This window comes from Branchiostoma floridae, chromosome 18 (genome assembly GCF_000003815.2).
Source record: "Branchiostoma floridae strain S238N-H82 chromosome 18, Bfl_VNyyK, whole genome shotgun sequence".
NCBI classification, from domain to species: domain Eukaryota; kingdom Metazoa; phylum Chordata; class Leptocardii; order Amphioxiformes; family Branchiostomatidae; genus Branchiostoma; species Branchiostoma floridae.
In genome coordinates, this window is record NC_049996.1 from 10,830,358 (window position 1) to 10,848,601 (window position 18,244).

Here is an 18,244-nt window from a genome sequence, read left to right on the forward strand (position 1 = left end):
CTGAAAATGAGATGTAAGTGAGGTGTAATGACTTCTCAACTGCTATACTTTCATGTGGCTTCAGGACATTGTGAAACCTCAACAGCTTCTCAAGATGTTGGATAAGAACTCTTAGAACAGCATAACACATTTGGCTCGGCAAACACTTTGATGAAGCACTGTCCGGATATTACTTCCATTGCCTAAGATACAGATATGACCAGTCTAGTGAATACTGTGAACAACACGTTGACGCAATATCGTTAAGGGAATGTTATTACACAAATTGACGCATGGTGTTGCCAGTCATCGTGAACGATAGATGAAATAAACCATGCGTATAAATTGAAGACAATATATCTGGAAGAGACACGTTCAGTACATACATAATGAGAAGGTTTGCATTTGCCCACTAGCTGCAACTTCAAAACCAATTTTGAACCTGCGTCTAACGCTATCTACATGTAAATGTGTTTCGAAGACCAGGCAAAATCCAACACAACTTTCCAGATCAACGATGCAAAATGAGACTATTGGACTGAAAAGCTTAAGAAGAATTCACAAATCTTAGACAGGCTAGAGACCTGACCGAAGGTTTGTTAAACGTTTCCCTGTGGTTGTTTTATCTTAAGATTAGGTTTTATTTTTGTGACCATCTGATTGTACATACCGAGTCATTGATCTCTTACTTTGCCCCCGGCTCAAAGGCCTAGTACTGTAATGAAACTAAGAGGATTCTAACATTGTACGGATAAGAATCAAAATGAATCATCCTGCCAGAAATGATGTTTCCGGACATAGCCCGGAATGCTCCCTGTAGGCGCTAATTTCAGGGCACTCCTCTGAATAATTAAACGCAACCAATGACGCAGTGTGCGTTAATGGAGGCACATGATCCCAAGGCGAGCGATAACACACCAGATGTTGCTATTTCTGTGACGCTGCGTTGATGCAGTGACCTTTGCGGAACAAACAGAGGTAAACAAACGCCTTTTCAAAACTGGCTAGGCGAGCTTAGATGCGGCGACACTTTTCTTTGAAACAAAGTCTTCATGGAGTTTCTTTGGGATTTTAATGACCTAAGTTTTTTCTCGCATCGCCGCGTAAAGTGCAAAGACGCACAAAGGGATTATACCGTCGCAGTCTACGTTTTTCAAAGTCGAACGCGCACAGACCATTCTGCTACGGTATCAAATGTCCGCAACAGTTGTGGCTAAACATGGACCGGAAATGGATGTGGTTACCTAAAGTCATGTTGACGTAACATGACGTAACTTCCGAGAGGTTGACGCATGTACACGTGATGTGTCGTCAGCGTCGATGTGAGAAGAAGATAACCAAGGAGAAAATAGCACTTTTACGCGGTAATTGTACACACCTTGTCGAGAATGTCTCCTCTCTCTCAAAGTCAATTGGATGCCTCCTCTCTCTCAAAGTCAATTGGATGCCTCCTCTCTCTCAAAGTCAATGGGAAAGTCAGCATTGGTATACCACACTAACAAGTTCTACTTTCGATTCCACCTATACTTTTAAAAGAAGAGGTATAGTTGTGCTGACATATTTCTGTGTATTGCAATCATACGAATTATGACATCATGCCGACATCCGCTTGTGGCTTTGGGGGTAAGAATTATCAGACAGACTTCAGCATTAGAGAAAATGTCCGTCATATGTAAAAGCGATGCAGCGAATTCGAAAACCATTAGTAGTAAGTTCTCTATCAAAAGGAGCTCCCTATCAAGGCCCATACAAAAGGCTCCTGACATAAGAAGATCCTGCAGTGTATCACTGCCGGATTAGAAGTCCTTCATATGGCAGGACGTCAGTAGATATTCAGGTCCACCAAACGACATATACTAATAGTGAGTCATGTCCTGAAGAGACCTTTATAGCGTTATTGCAAATATTGTCCTCTGATAAACTTTGAGATTACCCTCTATGGCTGTTTCATAGGCCGTACATTCCGTCTTTCCGCAGACACAAAATAACATAGGCTGTCATATATATATACGTGCACGCATACACTACTACCCAAGCAGAGGTAGGGCTCCGGCTGTTTTTGACGGTTTTTATGCGTTTTTATCGGGCTTTCTTTTTTGTACCGTTATTTTGTCTCGGGAGGCACCAAGAAAACGGTACAAAATGGAAAGCCCGATAAAACGCTTACAAAAAAAGCAGCAGGAGCCTAACACATGCGCGCACGCACACACGCACATACACGCACGTGCACACACAACAACAACAACAAAATCAATAACAACGGTGATAATTAAACCAACACTGTAAACAACAAGGTAAGCGGCACGGACGACCTACCTGCTCCGGAGAACTTGCAGCAAGCAGAAACGCAACTACACCAGAAACCTGTTGCCGAGTCCGCGGGTAGTAGAAAGCGGGCGCATCCTCTATTGTCGCCGCCAGCCCTGGCGAGCTGCATGCGTACCAAAGTCTACACAACTTTTCCACAATTAGTCAGTCCTTTTATTTGTGTAGCCCGACCGTGCGACAAGATGGGCGCGATAGGACAACTCGTTAGCTAAGACTGAAGTGCGGCATTATCGGACTATAAAACACTGTTTTGCCATTAACGACCGTAACAGTCTTAGGTTCCCGGCAAGGCCATTAGCGAGGATAGGAGGGCCCTGTGTACAAATCCAAATGATAAGCATGTTCGTACAACAGCGATGAGAATATGAGATGGGAATACTCCCCATCACCAAGAGGCCTGAGTATAGGAGTTATCATTCTGTGTACGGATATTATATCTAGATAAGATTTATTTTCATCACAATGTTGACAAACGGTTGTGTTGTTCATCCCATGCCGGCCCAAAACACTTTAACGACAGTCTATCGATGAATCAAAAGCACTATGATATACGCACATCTTAAGGCTATTTTGTTTCCGTCTGAGACTCTGTATTGCCTGAGTGGTACTTTAAGACAGTCATATATTTACCCAGGTGATATAACGACTGGATTATAACATTTTAGGCATGCCACCAGCGCTGTTATTTCGCATTTTTCATGTAATGCTTGTGTAAATTGTTGTTCTTATTCCTAGCTTACTTTACATACAAGAGTGATCACGAACGACACTCGTGAGGCGTGTTATCATACGTACTTGACGAGTGGATATCCGAAAACACGGGATTAAGAGTGTGAAATACAACCCCTCGCAGTTCATTGGACTGCATGTTTAGGTCTTCTGGTTAGGTTTGTTGACTGGTCCCTGGTTCAAATGCCCGCCAAGCCCCAGTGTCATGCTCTTCGGAAATACACTTTATTGAACTCGGGTGAAAATGAGAACCTATTGTCAGTTAGGGACGTCCTCTTGGATGAGACGTTAAGCGGAAGGTCCCGTGTTTCAGGACAGCCACGCATTTAGAACCTTTAAAAACCCATAACACTTGTCGATAAGAGTAGGGGATCATCCTATTGGGAGTAGATCAAACCTTACAACCTGGTCTTCGGGTTGACATCTTGAAAACGTCATAGTCACCTGTGATGTCATACCTTTCACGAAAGTGGTGAGTGTCAATAAAAAGATAAATAAAAGTTGTGTGCAAAAAGCCCAGACAAGTAGATGGCTAAACCGGTTTAAAGTGTTGCAGTCATTGTACATTTAACGATATGCAAGAAAATTGTGTTTATCTTCTGTGTAACAGCTGGCTACAGAATTAACGAAGCCTTTTCCTAAAGGAGTGTGGCTGTGAATTCCTGTTTCAATAGAGCTTGTGGCCACGTAATCCAAGTTTAAGAAAACAAACCGATAACTACAAATAAATGAGTGCCATCGCTAGGTACCGGGCCCTGAGGCTTACATCAGGAGATTTAGCCGTCCGTGATGGTTATGGTCGTACTGCACATATTCCCGGCAGGGTACCTTCGCCACCATGACGTTCTGTAAGAGTGTAATAAAGAGTTGAGGGATAGTCTAGTCAGCAGAACTACGGTAAGAACGCGCTGTTTATCGGCTTTCCAAGAAAACAAGCCTGGAGGCGGTTCATGTATGGACGTCTCCATTTTGTTTCTCTGTCTGATAAAGCAAATATAGCTTGTTGTGTGTTGGCAGATAGTTCTATCTACGATTCACAACTGTTCGGTATCCTTGCACTCTCTTTTATCAAAAGTTGTCTTTCTAATATGATATATAGTTACCCTGATACACACAATACATCGTATAGTCTGGTGACTGGTACAAAAATTGCTCAAATTATGTTAAAAGTATCAAAATTGTCACAACTGTTCTATACAAAAATAGAAACAATTCCAGGGGTGGGGGCAATAAAAACCTGCTTTGACATGACAACTGTTGCTAGGCAACTTTTTTCTTATTAATATCTTATCATTTTGCAGCTTTGTTGTACAATTTTAGATGTTCACTGAAAAGTGCATGAACTAGTCGATGTCTGCATTGATTTATTTATAAGCATTCATTTATTTAGAGAACAAAGCGTGAAGCATTTCCATCGCTTCGTGTTTTATTGATTGACTTTCATAAGAAAAGTTGTCCTACTTTTCCCTCTAGATGAGAGACATTTCCAACCGTTAAGAAGAATAAAGTACGACCGCCGATTCCTTCGGGAAAGCCGAGGAAAGGGCAGGCTTGCGTCTACCTTTCCGTGCAATAACGCTTGGCTGGTCCCTAGCGGTAAGAATCACCATATCATGAAGTGATACGGCGCTGTACAAGAGCTGGTAGTGATCTACAGGTGGTGGGGACGTGAGGGGAATAGATTAATGATGCACAGAACAAACTAAAGCTAGGAGAGGACACTCAATAGCTTAGAGAGCAAACCAAAGCTACTCAATACTACTAATAATCGGTGATTACATTACGTCGTCTAGTGGACTACGTTTAACACTGACCGATATACATTGTATGACCGCAATGTGGTGATTGTGGTGTTATCTAGTATGTCGTCGAGGAATTGCTGTCTTGTAGTTCGGAAAGAAAAAAACACACACCATGGTATCTGGTTGATGGTGGTCAACCGTTCATCAGATCTTCGTGAGTTACATACGATGTCTTTGGACACAGCTGTGTGGAAACTGCATACGGGATCCATAAAAACTGAAAAATGAATGCTAAGATTTACTACGCTACTATATCAGTATGTTTCTCTTCAGAGAGAGAGATATAACAGGACTGGGCCCCATGTGTAACATAAAGTAGCACATACTGACGCAACAGCGCGAAGTTTCGCATGTCTTCCTAGAAAAAGAGGCAATGTCTTTCTTTTCAAAGCACCTTCTTCAAAGCACCGTCTTAAGTGGCCTTACTGTGTAGACATCGTAGGAGGCTTAAGAGACGTATTTTGGGCAGACATCAAGACGCTCGAGGGTAAAATGCACTTAAGATTAGCTGAATTCTCTCAAAGAAGCTGTAAAAATGCTTTTGAGATCAAAATTGCAAAGTGCACACGCAGCATGCTCTCCTACATATACAGTATAGGACTTTATGGATAACATAGAAATTGCTGAAATTTAGAACGTAAATGTGAGGTATATTTTGTATGTGTGAAACTATTGTTTGTACAGAAAAAGTAGCGATATAATTCATAATTGCATTGTTTGTATAGATTGGATACACATTTTGACTTACTGTTTTCGGATGGAATCTAACTATAAGCTATAAAAGTCAGATTACAACGTCAAATCTTTAAAAAACGGTCGTTTGTGTGTTCCACAAGGGTCCTCTTGAAGAGACCTCCATGACAGCAATATTCGACTCACTTGCTACACTTGTAATTGCATTAATCTCGTGGTAAATCCCACATGTATGATTCGATTTGTTTCTTTGTGTACGTCTTTTTTCTTCTTACGTAAACGGTATTTTGTAGTTCATTTTCCCTACTCGACACCACGCTAAGCAACTCAACTTGTCAGGAGTACATCAACATTCCAAAGTCAATTGTCTTTTAGTTAGGGTGTAAAAGACCAGCTTCTTCCACATTTCTTCAGTGTCACTGACGAAAGATACTGGATACTATGTGAAACGCCTGACTGTTTCCAAAATCATATCCAGTTGCTTGAGTAACTGCTTTTTGGCATGCCATTGTCTTCTAATATCCTCTTTTCTTTGCTCTTTCTCTAGAGCAAAGTACAAGAATAACTGCATCGCTGCTGTATCTCTGAGCCATTCTTGAAAAAGAAAAACGATTTGATCTCCTTGGGATTACATAATACCCTGGCCCCGCGGCACCACCCCAGTTGATGAGATCGCGGAGGCCATCAATGATGACGCAGATGTTTCAATGGCTGAACCCGTTTTTCAATGGGAGCGGTTATGGGGAAAGAAATACGCTTTGAATTGCGTACGTGCGACAGTACGCATACGTTGAAATACTAGCATGTTAAGAAAATAACTTCTGGTAGATTCCAAAACTACACAACTCCTGCCGTAATAGCTTCAGAAGTGGTGCAAGTCAACAGTTCGTGATATAACGAATACTACGACCTACTGGCAGTGCTGCGTCACCACAACACAGCAATAAGACGGACAAACGAATTGTCGTTGACATTTTAAACTTCCTTTTGGCTTTCTGCATTATCGTCAAACTTTGAAATAAATAGATACGACCCATTTGCGGTGCGCTGGAATGGTTTACGTCTCCATGCCCTGTCTGCTAGCCCCCTTAGGAAATATGCCCTCTCTTCGCTCCGTTCCTTCTGACGCGTAAGATCATACATGACAGTAGCTGGAAGCTAGGGAGGTCCCACAGGCCTCTTCATGTATCGAAAAAGACAAGTGTTTTGTCAGGACGTAAGAATCTGCAAACTTCAGCATCCATCATCTTCGCACGGATGCGGAAGAGCCGCTGCGAGAGGGAATCCGGGAATACAGATGACTGAGGCCTGTCTTTCTTTCTTTCCTGGAAGTTTGGCTCCATTAGACATTCTGACGCTTGGTCTGGTCTACGACTGTGCGAGAGGCTGAAGCACATCAATGGAAATTCATACAAGCTTTTCCTGTCCAGTATCACACTGTCATCATCAAAGAACGCAATGTTGAAACTCCTCAATGATAGAAAAAAAGAGAGATAGAGAAAGAGTAGGAAAGAGAGAGGGGGGAGCAGAAAGGAAAAAGAGGAGCGAGAGCGATATAGAGAAGAGAGAGAGAGAGAGCGAGAACAGAGAAATCAATGCCGCTAGTGAAGTTGATGACTACAGGCAGTTTTGGTCTGCGTTTCCCTCTTATGTTGCCTTTCCTGGTTAAAATTTTGACTACATTTGTCTAAGCGTTAAACCTTCCTTGATACAATACAATTTCAAACAGACGACTTTGTACGGTATCATAACAAACAAAATGCCCACTTGTTGCTTACCTAGGTGTTGACACTTAATTTATATCGCCTGGGGCTTACTGGTCGAAGAAAATAACAAGAGTGGAGAAGAGTAAAATTTACAGTTATTTCTACCAATGAGCTTTGAAGAAAGCTCCTTGTTTCTACCAAGCTTTACAGTCAATTGTACAAAGGCATTTGTGTACCTGAACAAGACCTGAACCTGAATTTTCTATACCAGTACCCACCTCTAGTATTGTCATTTCGTAAGTACGAAGTGGTCGTAAAAGCAAAACGCAGCAAGAAAAACACCGCATGAGAACTGAAATTGGACATAAAATGTTACGACATTTTTCTTTCATTGACAACAAAACGATCAACTACAGTTAGAGGAAGGCGTGGTCACAGTACTCACGTCATAACTGCGAGATAAATTGGTTGTTACTAGTTCTTAGGTCAAGATTCATTGTAATCCGGCACTTTTAGTCAACTTTCTTGTGAAAACGTTAAGAAAACATTTACAGTGTATTCTTTCCATTTTCAGCCTTCCGTGGCCAGCTTACATGCAAAAATCACAGCTAAACTATCTTGACTTTTCCATGCGCACAACAGTAAGTCAAATATTACCGCAACAAAGTGATTTCGTCTACACAATCTGCAACATCGGATTCAGCACCAGGGACAGGGCCAAAGGGTACTTCGCAATATGCCGCAGTACAGTCTGACCTTCATAGCGAAAACACCAGTTTCTTGTGGGCTTATTCAGACGTCGATCCTGAAATGGGAACTCGAGAAATCTGAATCCGAGTGAAAAGGGCGCACGTCACTAGATAACCTGGTTTCCTTCCCTTCATTCGGTTTTTGTGATTTCTTGACCCCTGTCGGGCGCAATGGCTTAGTACAGAGGCTGTGGTGCGTTCTAGTGATACACTAACACTAAGGCATCCAGTTAGGATGTTATTAGAAAAAGAAACGGGGAAAGGCGGCCGTAGATATGATAAGAATCACAGACCACTTTGGTCGTCTCGCTTCCATTTCTTTTCTATAACAACCTCTAAAGGTTACTGTAGTATACAACAAGCCCGAATCCCCTGTTTGAGAGAGGGGGAGAGGAAGCGATAGAGATAGATAGAGAGAGAGGGGGGGGGGGGGGGAGATACAGAGAGTGAGGGAAGAGAGAGAAAGAGAGAGAGAGGGAGATCATTATTTGTGTGCGCGTGCCGTTCTTAGGACCTAGGACGGATCAAACTCTAAAAGCTTTGTTTACTCTCCATTTTACTTCTAAAAACAGGTGAATTTCGCTCATACAATTACCATGTCTATGCTGTATACGTAAAGCATCCGTTCTTCCTGGTACAACCAGTGAGAGGATAGCTATTTCCAGTAAAATGTAAGTTGATGGAGATACATTTCCAGGTACCGTTCCCAGCGGTAGGATTCCGCGGCAGGTCAATACCGTTTCTACCGGCGTCCATTAACATCTAACCCCTCGGAGTAGCCGACTGCCTGTGGGAGAAACAAAGGGTTTACCATCCGTCCTGGCTGCCACTACGGGCACTCACGAGCACAGACCGGCTATTTCAACATTAAATGTGTTATTTCACAGCACTTAGGGCACCGGTGCTGCACTGCGGGGTTTCGTTCACTGCGGTACCGTTGTGTTATTTTCGCCGATTTTATATTGTATAATGAATTTAGATATACGCAAAAGTATGACTTAGAAGACAGCAAAATACACAAAACGTGAGAAAATTCGTCCTTTATCTCTGAAATTTGTTGAGTAATCTTTCGAACCGCGCAGTGCCGCATCGGTGCCCCAAGTGCACTGAGATACCACCTTAAGAACTGCTAGCGGTCGCACGGGGAATGGAGATCAACCATTGGTGGGGCGAACACTGCCATAAACCATAGTCTGAACGATAAAACGTCTTTTAGTAGCCTAGGAAAGCCCTGCAATTTCCTCCAAGGTTTTAGAATGTCATAAAATGCGCACCTCTTTTGGCGGCCGAACGGGAGTTTTTAAGGTGTCTTACATATCAACTTTACAGCCGCCTCCAAGGGTGCATGTGGATACTAGTGTGTAACCATTAAGTTTTAGACGATTTCACTACATGCCATCAAAATCAAGAGGAGGGGTTATGTTTTATTTAAGCTAAAAAGTGTGTACTAAGGGACATGTAATAGTTTGGTTTGGTTTGGTTATACAGATCTCCATTAGTGACTGATATGTCACTATTCTTCCTGGAGTCCGGGTGATTTGTAGAGAATCACCAATTCTAGACGGAAGTGTGGGGGTTCTTTAACGTGCCTGGGGTATGGCTCTCCCCAGACACGGGACCTCCATTTTACGTCCTATCCGAGGGAAGGCCCTAGCTGAAGCTAAGTACTAATTTTCACCTGAGTTGAGTTGCAGACAGAAAGCGCCATTGGCGATCGACTCACCGTATTACGGTGGTACATTTTGTAGCACTACACAACATTATCAACACAAATATGACTGTTTCTTAATTTTTCTCTCCCCTAAAATTGGCAACAAATTGATATATGTAATGTGTACGTACTTTCCTTGACTTTCCCTGTGAGTTTGTGAATGTTGAATGAGATTTAGTAATTGGAAAACTGAAACAAAAAACCATTACCAATCCAGAACAAAATGCGCTGCAAAGAGGATGTTTCGTGCCATAGGCAAACAGCGAACCCTGACAAACTAATACACACTGTAACGATATGTATTTTCTTCTTTTACTAAGTTAAGGACTTCCTTTCACATATGATGTGCACTTGTCCTTAACTTTATATTTATCCATTCCTTGCCTGTATTTTTTATATGATTACCACAATGTACATTGAATAACAAAACAAAACGTAGTTACAATGTCCATAATCTAAGGTGTGGAACGAAATAGTTTTAGGAATATAAAAAAAGAAGCATGTGCAAAAGAGGATCGTGTTGTCTCAATACATTTCATTTAATTTGCATTTCTATATGACAGTTCATTTTCTATTATATTACAATGAAATAAATATGCTCCTTTATTTACCAGAATCACAAAAACACTTCATATGTACATAGAATGTACTGCCTTACGACAGAAATTTGTGCTAATTCCTTACATGCAAATTTTGGCACATTGAGCAACTATAAAAAATTCATGTATTGACTTTACACATTATTTAGAGCCAGTGTCTTTGATGACAAAATTATGTGTATAATTTGTTTGGTACAAAAATATCATATAGAGCTATAACATTGGTGATTTGCAACATCTAAACTATGCTCACATTATAGTATGGACGGAGGTGTGAAAAGTTCTGCCACTTTTAAACTTAGCATCTTAAATATATGGTTGTGCTGAAGGAAATACATAGTGCAATGTCAAGTTTAAGAGCAGCTACCAACCTAAGGCAAACTTATAACCAATTGCACCACAGCACACTAGTACATTGTATATTGCAAACACTGTGCAAAAGCAGTTAAACAGTGCCCATATTACTACAAATTATTAATGTTCACGGCTGTTTCATGTTCACATTTTCTCAGAGAGCTCTCTGCATACTCCTCACATTGTGAACATGTCCTCTGTCTCCTATTGTGTTGGACAGCTGTGTCAAACCTGAACTCTTGATTTTTAACTTGCTGCAATCAATTTAAGTGCTTGCTTTTGCTTTACATCTTCTACAGTAAGCAACCCTCACAAACTCTGAGGTCCTGCCTCGAGTTTCTTCAACCAACTTCTTTATGATTATTTGTGAAAAGGCACAATGATTTTGCTGGCTTCTTAAATAGCTGCTGCTTCTCCTTCTTGCCAATTCTTCTTTTCGCTCTCTCATCATATAATATATAAGTTCATACACTATATGATAAGATAATGTGATCCAACATGCCACCTTTGATGAAAAAGGGTCTGCAGATTGGCACATTACACCTGCTGTGCCCTGCAGTTCTGCAACAGATTGACAGGAGGTGCTCATAAGAACTCTGGCTTTTTCAACTTTGCTGCATCTCATTCATATGTCAACCGGGGGTGCTTTTAGTCAAGCTATCCACATTCCTCCAGAATACAGATAGCTGTTGGTGGCCTGTTTTGCCTCACCCCAATGCAACTTCAGTGCAGTTTTGAATCAAACTGGTAGGTGGTGCTTTTGATCCCTCAAGTTCTGGACACCATATGGATCATGATGTTTGCAAGTGCGTTCCTTCTTTTCCTCCAGTTTCCCAGATCTCTGGAGAGACCTTGAAGAAGGGACAGCCATCTTGAGGTGTCGGATGGATCCTCGCCCTTCAGAATGTAAGGATCTTTGTAGATCTCTGTGATCTCAAAGGTTTCCTCTGAGTCTGGATCCGTAGACACAACACACTTGTCAAGAAAGAATGGGTCCTGAAAAAAATAACAATTCATACATTTACATGATTGTGTACTGAGCAATTTTTCCATGAAAATTCCTGGATCCAGAATCTGATACAAATCTGGATTCCTTAAAGTCTAATCATTTATTGCCAGGAGCCCACCCTTGTTTTGCTTTTAGTCGCTCCCCGAAGCATACCTTTTGGAAGCAACTAAAAGCACAACAAGGCTAGACTGCAGGCTGTAGATCATTTGTGCAAAAAACAAGTACAAACCACCACATTCAACACATCCATCCAAAGCTACAGTACAGAATTTTGAAACATGAAGACCCCTACCCTGAGCGTGGTGAACCTGCCAGCACCCTTGTCTCTGATAAGTACCAGGGCTCCCCCTTTCACAGGCTTGTCTCCGGAGGGCTGGCGTTTCTCCTCCAGGGCCTGCAGGTTGGGCATCTGCAAAATAATAATTATAACTTTATTGCAGATTCAAGCTCGAAGGCTAATTTCAAACAAAGTAAAGCAGTGGTATACATAATTGTATACATAACAAAGAAGGAAAATGAGATTTATAGATAAATAAAAACTTTCAAGGGAAATCTATACTATATCTAAGTCTAAGTCTAGAGTGACCGACTTGAGTCATGCTTTTCTTTGTCTGTCGGGTTATAATATCTGGACCACTATTCGCTACTGCATGGCAGTAGCTACTCGCTACTCGCTATTCTTACTGCATGGCAGGACATTTTCATTGTTAAATATGTCATTCTGCGCTTACAAATTAAACTACATTTCCATCAATTTCATGTCATGAACTTCTGATTTTGGGGGATATTTCCAACCCAACAAGCAAATTTCCATCTCGAGACTAGACTAGAGGGATGGACCTGCATGGTGACAGCCCTGGATATAAAACTTAATATTTAAGTAGCAAGGTCTCCCCACCTGTCCCAGCACCAGTAGAAGTGCATGTACTGAGCAGACTTTAGTTTTCCTGGCCCAGGTGTCCCCACACTGCACCACCTGCAGCTTCCCCATCTGGATAAAGTGAACCTCGTCCTTGTTCCAGCTCACAGCATCCAGGGCCATCTGGAGACAAAACGGAGAAAGTCAAGATGTGTGGGCTGAAGGAAAACGTCTAAGAAAAAATTACTATCATCTAATCTTCAAGCAGATCCTAGTGACAAAATATGTTGAAAGTCAAGATGTGAGGCTTGAAGGAAATGAAAGTAATATAGATCCTGTTCAGCTTACTGCAGAGCTTTTTGTTTACAGGTCGTGGTAGAGAAGACAGACACTATGTACATGTACAGTAACAAATAGCATATTCATTGGATGTTCAACTTTTGGAACTTGATACCAAAATGTTCAGAACTCTTACCGTGTTCAACACAAGTTGTACCTACCTCTCTGAGCTCAATGTTCTCCACACTACTGGTGCTCTTAGTTCTGCTGCTCTTCTTCTTTAGTCTCATCAGCCCACCTGAGCCCTGGGTTTTCTATAGATGAAAAGATGAAACAAATGGGACTTAGAACTGGATTCAGTTAAAGACATTTGGATGATGGGATTTGCTGGTGTATCTGACTCAAAGAAAAAAAGTCAAAAGAAGTTTCACTGTATGTTTTCGGCACTTGTCCTCCTTCATGATAAATGTAAAAATATAACTATAATTGTATGGTAAAAGATTCATGCACATATGACAAATTCTCTTCATTTCTTTATCAATTCAAAGCTCAAAAGAACAGAAAATTTCAAATCTCCCTGCTTTTGTCAATCTTTGCCAGGGTCATTTAAAAAGATAATAAATGATACCTCATTTTTCTCCTAGTAATTGCCAGACTCATTGAGACTGCTATTGTTTCAAACCCAGGAAACACAATAAAAACCTGATATGAAATACCTGCCTATTATAAGAAGGCCAACTTTGATTGACAAGCATATGATTTACAACTTTCATCTCTTGGGAAAGTAGACATTACCAACTGAAACCAAACTCAACAATATAGCGACAGTCTTCAAAGGATGGAAGATAATTAGGGTCCTAAAATTGGTCACTGTGGACCAAATGTGTCACGTCAAAGTGGGTTATATATCAATCAACGCCACCATAAATACATCATGGCATGTGAGCTGTCCAGATGAAAGTGAGCATTTTCAGCGGCACACTTTAGAGTTTGACAACAAAGGGGCTGAAGTGGATGGAAAATGTCAGAGGTAATTGCTTTGTGGCATGAGAAAGAGTCATTGTGACTGATGGTCTGATGGAAAAATTAGGGCTTGACTGACAAAGATATAATCAAAGTTCATCCCAATGATATTGTTAATTGTTATGGTATAAGTTTAAAAACTGGTAAATCTCTTTTTTCAATGACGTACCAACCTGATTTAACTATTTAAATTTTATTTATGCTTGATGTACATGGTTTGAAATTGAATGCTTTCTTTTGTATTCAAATTTCTTGCAAAGAATAAAGGTCACAGGATGCTCTCTAGAGTAGAATGACAAAAACAACTTACAATGTTGATATGTTCCAGATGCTCCTCCACTAACTGCTGTGCCTCCAGTAGTCGGTCCCTGTCAGGGTGGCGGCAGGAGGTGGACTTGTACAGCCGGCTCAGCAGCAGGGGGTATCTGGCAAGGGAACAACACAAAATACGGAAATTAATGTCTTGTAACTTTTTGTGAAGTTTTGTTTATATACATGTTTTATTTTTCACAAAAGATGTGATGTTTTCTATCAATAGTGAGTACATCAAAGCATCCATTATAGCCATCAAGGAGAACTCTATGAAATAAAGAGTCCCAAATAAGAATCTAGTTGTTTCATTGAATGATAAGGTTGTGTGGAGATCCTTCAGCACCAAGGACAGCAATCATACACAAAGAATCATGAAATTTTCCTCTCCTCTATTTGATAAGAACCCCCCCTCCCCCATTCAGCACCAAGGACAGGTTAATAAGAAGCTTCTTCAGCACTAAGAATAGGTTAATAACAAGTCTCTTCAGCACCAAGGACAGGTTAATAAGAAGCCTCTTCCGCACCAAGGGCAGATTGATAAGAAGTCTCTTCAGCACCAAGGACAGGTTGATAAGATAAGAAGTCTCCTCAGCACCAAGGGCAGATTGATAAGAAGCCTCTTCAGCACCAAGGACAGGTTAATAAGAAGCCTCTTCAGCACCAAGAACAGATTAATAACAAGACTCTTCTGCACCAAGGACAGGTTGACAAGAAGTCTGTTCAGCGCCAAGGACAGTTTAATAAAATGGCCTTTCAACTCAATAAGAGGTAATAAGAAATTGAACCACAAAACAAATAAAGAACTGACTTTGTTATTCTCTGTAGTGGAGCCATGAGGAACGAGGAGAGGTGCATCCTGCGCAGGGCGGAGTTGTCTGTCTGGGAAACCTCCAGGAAGATGCGGAACAGGTCCTTCTCACTCTCCAGGGTCTTCAGCATGGCAGGGGCTGCAGGCTGGGGAACAGGAAAAGAAAAAGGTGTAAGATTGAATAGCATTATACCAGCATAGATGACTAACTAGCATATGGCTAATATACAGGGGTATCCCTGCTTACAAAGGCAATATAGGGCATGGGATTTGACACAAATCTAGTAGTTCTGTAAATCATTAAATATTTGTATCTGGAAGTTTAAGCAGTTGGGGGGAAAGAGAGTAGCTCAGATCATTAATTTTAGCAGACTGAGTCAGTGAGTATGAACAGTGATGCCCTATCTGGCCTCAGAGAGATACACTAACTGTGATGAATAGTGACTGCTTAAGTCAATAAACTTAAATACTATTAAGAAATAAACAATTACAATAAACATAATCATACAAGTGTCTATGATATCCTGAGTTACAAGTTGAGTATGTACAGACTATGCCCAGAGTTGCCTGGTCTCCTGACCTGTTTGGTGCAGTAAGTCTCAAAAGCCATGAGCATGTTGGCTGCCTGCAGGAAGATCCTCCCGATGTTCACAGAGATGTAGTCCTCATCTCCCTGCTCCTGGGCATGCTCAATGGCGTCCTGCAGCTTATCTGCAAACCTGTCATTCACCTCAATCAGTTCCTGGGAAAAAGGTGAAAAACAAATGTTTCCATTAGAAGACTACCTACTCATTTTAAAAGATAATTTTTCTATATTCATAATGCCACACCAATTCTATTTTGTATTCTTATTCTTGGACATGTAATGAAAATTTAACTACAGGACAGTGAGACATAGAGAGCTGAGAGGAAGGCTTTTGTCTAACTGTATTCCCTCCCTGAAACTGCTTCTACCAACTTGAAGGCACATGTTCAGACTTTCTCATCAGACTCTGTTTTTATGTTCGTCTTTGAGTGCATCATTCTTTAATTCTAAATCTTATAGTATTGCCTAATAAATGTACTAAAAAGCACTTACCAGAATGTTGATGAAGATGGTTTGCAGCTGTTGTGGAGTCAGCAGCCCGGCCTTCTCTATCGGCTCATAGAACTCCTCCTTGATGACCCGGAGGTCGGCCCCGTAACTCAGCTCCGTCTGAACCAGCTCCTGGATCGCTTCCTTCCTCTCCACACGCCGCTTCTCACAGCGAGGGCACAGCGCTGTGTCTTCTGTACGGTAACTCCTGGTGGTCAAACATATTTACAAATGTTACAAAGGGTATGGCAAATAGAGATTCCTCAAGAAACTGGATGATTCCTCAAGAAACTGGATATGATTCTTTCCAGATAACATCTGCTTTCTTTTGTCAGTGACACTGAAGAGATTTGAAGAGATGCAGATTTTCATAGTCTAACTATGAATTAATATCCAAGTCTATATCTCTTCAGTGTCATTGACAAAATATGCTGGATGTTCTCTGAAACATCTGACTGTTTCCAAAATCATATCCATGCAGTTGCTTGAGTAATTACTATTTGGCATATCTTACTACCTGGATGTCAAACCTTCATTGACATTACAAAGGTTTTAAAAGTTACATTTCATGACCAAATGTTGCTGTAATGTCATATTACATGTGGATATAAATTAAAGCAATTAAGTCATCAAAGTCCATACCTGGGTGATTCCTCTTCCTCTTCTACATCAATGACAGTGTTGACTTTCTCACAGTCTGCACAGTTGGACTCATCCTGGAATAAAGTAGATTATAATTAGAAACATTTCAGTCACACTTTGAAAAGGCAATATAACTTGTTGTTGAATTGGAATCTTACAACTTGAAATGAGCATATAGATTCTTAACATTAAGTTTAACAAGTTTTAAAAATTTGAATATGATTTCCTACCGTTGTTTCTCTTGTCTTGCGGGGGACTCGTGTGGTCTCCATTCCAACTCCACTGTCGTTCCTCGCAATGTCTACGGCAGATGACCTTCTCTGTGGATAAAAATAAGCAATGGCACTTTCACCTCTGATCCAAACAGATAACGCAATACCATGTTAATAAAAAAATTACTTTTGATTTCTGCTGAGCTATATGTATACAAAAATGAAAAACTTTCCTCAAATAGTCTCAAATATTTTCTCTTATCTTGCACATAAATGGCGTTCAGTATATATCTATATTGGCTTAATTGATTTTTTCATTCACATGTAAATGTACCAAGGATTTATGTAGCTTGAAGTTGACCCCTACCTCCATGATTGCCTTCTCTTCTCCCAGGGCGATGACCCCACTGTCCACGCTGGCAGTGCTCACGTTGCTATGGCGATTCTTGGACTTGGTCCTGGAGGCTCGCTTGTCACTCTGGTCAGAGGGAACACCTTCCACTATGGTCAGGTCCTCCATGCCATGGTGTCTGTGCAACCAGTTTCTACAGAAAAAGAAAAAGAAATTCAACACCATTGTTGGCTGTTGTGCATCAATAGTGGCATAGGTGTGGCATAATGGTTACAGCATTGAACACTGAACCAACAGGTTCCAGGTTTGATATTCCCAATGCCCTGATGATGTGCCCTTGGGAAAGGGACTTTACACATGAATTCCTAACTTGACGATGCAGTGACGACCACCAAACATCTTGACTAACTTGTCTTAAGTGTGAAAAAAGCACAGTCACAATCACACTAATATGGCACCAAGAACTAAAAGTTTTTATGCAATCTTGGTCAACACAAGATCAAGCATACAGGTTTTTCCATGATACCGTGAAACTTTCCCATTTTCATGTTTAAATTCCTGTTCAGCATCATTTTCTAAAATCCAAGAATCAACAAATTTCACCAATGTGGCCTGAAATAAAGGCTCTTCACTAACCTGGTCCTGTGCAGAGCCATGGAGGAGGGGTCACTGTGGTGTTGTCTCACAGGACGGGGAGTCTTGTCTGGTCTGCTCTCCTTGCTGCTGGAGTTGGTCACATCAGATGTGGATCGTGCTACTGAACTTGGGGGCTGAAGAACAGGAACAACTTTTAAGGAAATGTCTCTACAAGGCTCTCCCCTTATAGCCTGGGTACCATCCGTATTCTACCGGGCTCCTTAACTACTAGCATTTTTAGGTAGCGAGTGTAAGGAGCCCGGTAGAATACGGATGGAACCCAGGCTACTCCCCTTAAGTTAAGGCTACACAAAATGTGCTGTTGTCCTTTGGCCTTTGTCTATCCCTGAGATACACGACTTATACAGAAATTGAGAAGTTCAACAC

The 18,244-nt window shown here is 41.2% G+C and overlaps 1 protein-coding gene across 3 annotated transcripts in view; it reads right to left on the reverse strand.

Annotated features, from left to right (window-relative positions):
* Positions 1-11,374: 11,374 nt before the first annotated feature.
* Positions 11,375-18,244, reverse strand: part of LOC118405677 — a 40,417-nt gene continuing 33,547 nt past the window's right edge. For all 3 annotated transcript variants that reach the window (XM_035805281.1, XM_035805278.1, XM_035805282.1), the window contains exons 3-14: positions 17,858-17,991; positions 17,237-17,414; positions 16,888-16,977; positions 16,658-16,731; positions 16,019-16,223; positions 15,521-15,682; positions 14,941-15,086; positions 14,131-14,245; positions 13,019-13,111; positions 12,558-12,701; positions 11,952-12,068; positions 11,375-11,646 (exon numbers count right to left, since the gene is read on the reverse strand). In XM_035805281.1, the coding sequence (XP_035661174.1) occupies positions 11,419-11,646; positions 11,952-12,068; positions 12,558-12,701; positions 13,019-13,111; positions 14,131-14,245; positions 14,941-15,086; positions 15,521-15,682; positions 16,019-16,223; positions 16,658-16,731; positions 16,888-16,977; positions 17,237-17,414; positions 17,858-17,991 (1,686 nt within the window). In that variant the 3' untranslated portion in view covers positions 11,375-11,418. The remainder of the gene's footprint in view (positions 11,647-11,951; positions 12,069-12,557; positions 12,702-13,018; positions 13,112-14,130; positions 14,246-14,940; positions 15,087-15,520; positions 15,683-16,018; positions 16,224-16,657; positions 16,732-16,887; positions 16,978-17,236; positions 17,415-17,857; positions 17,992-18,244) is intronic.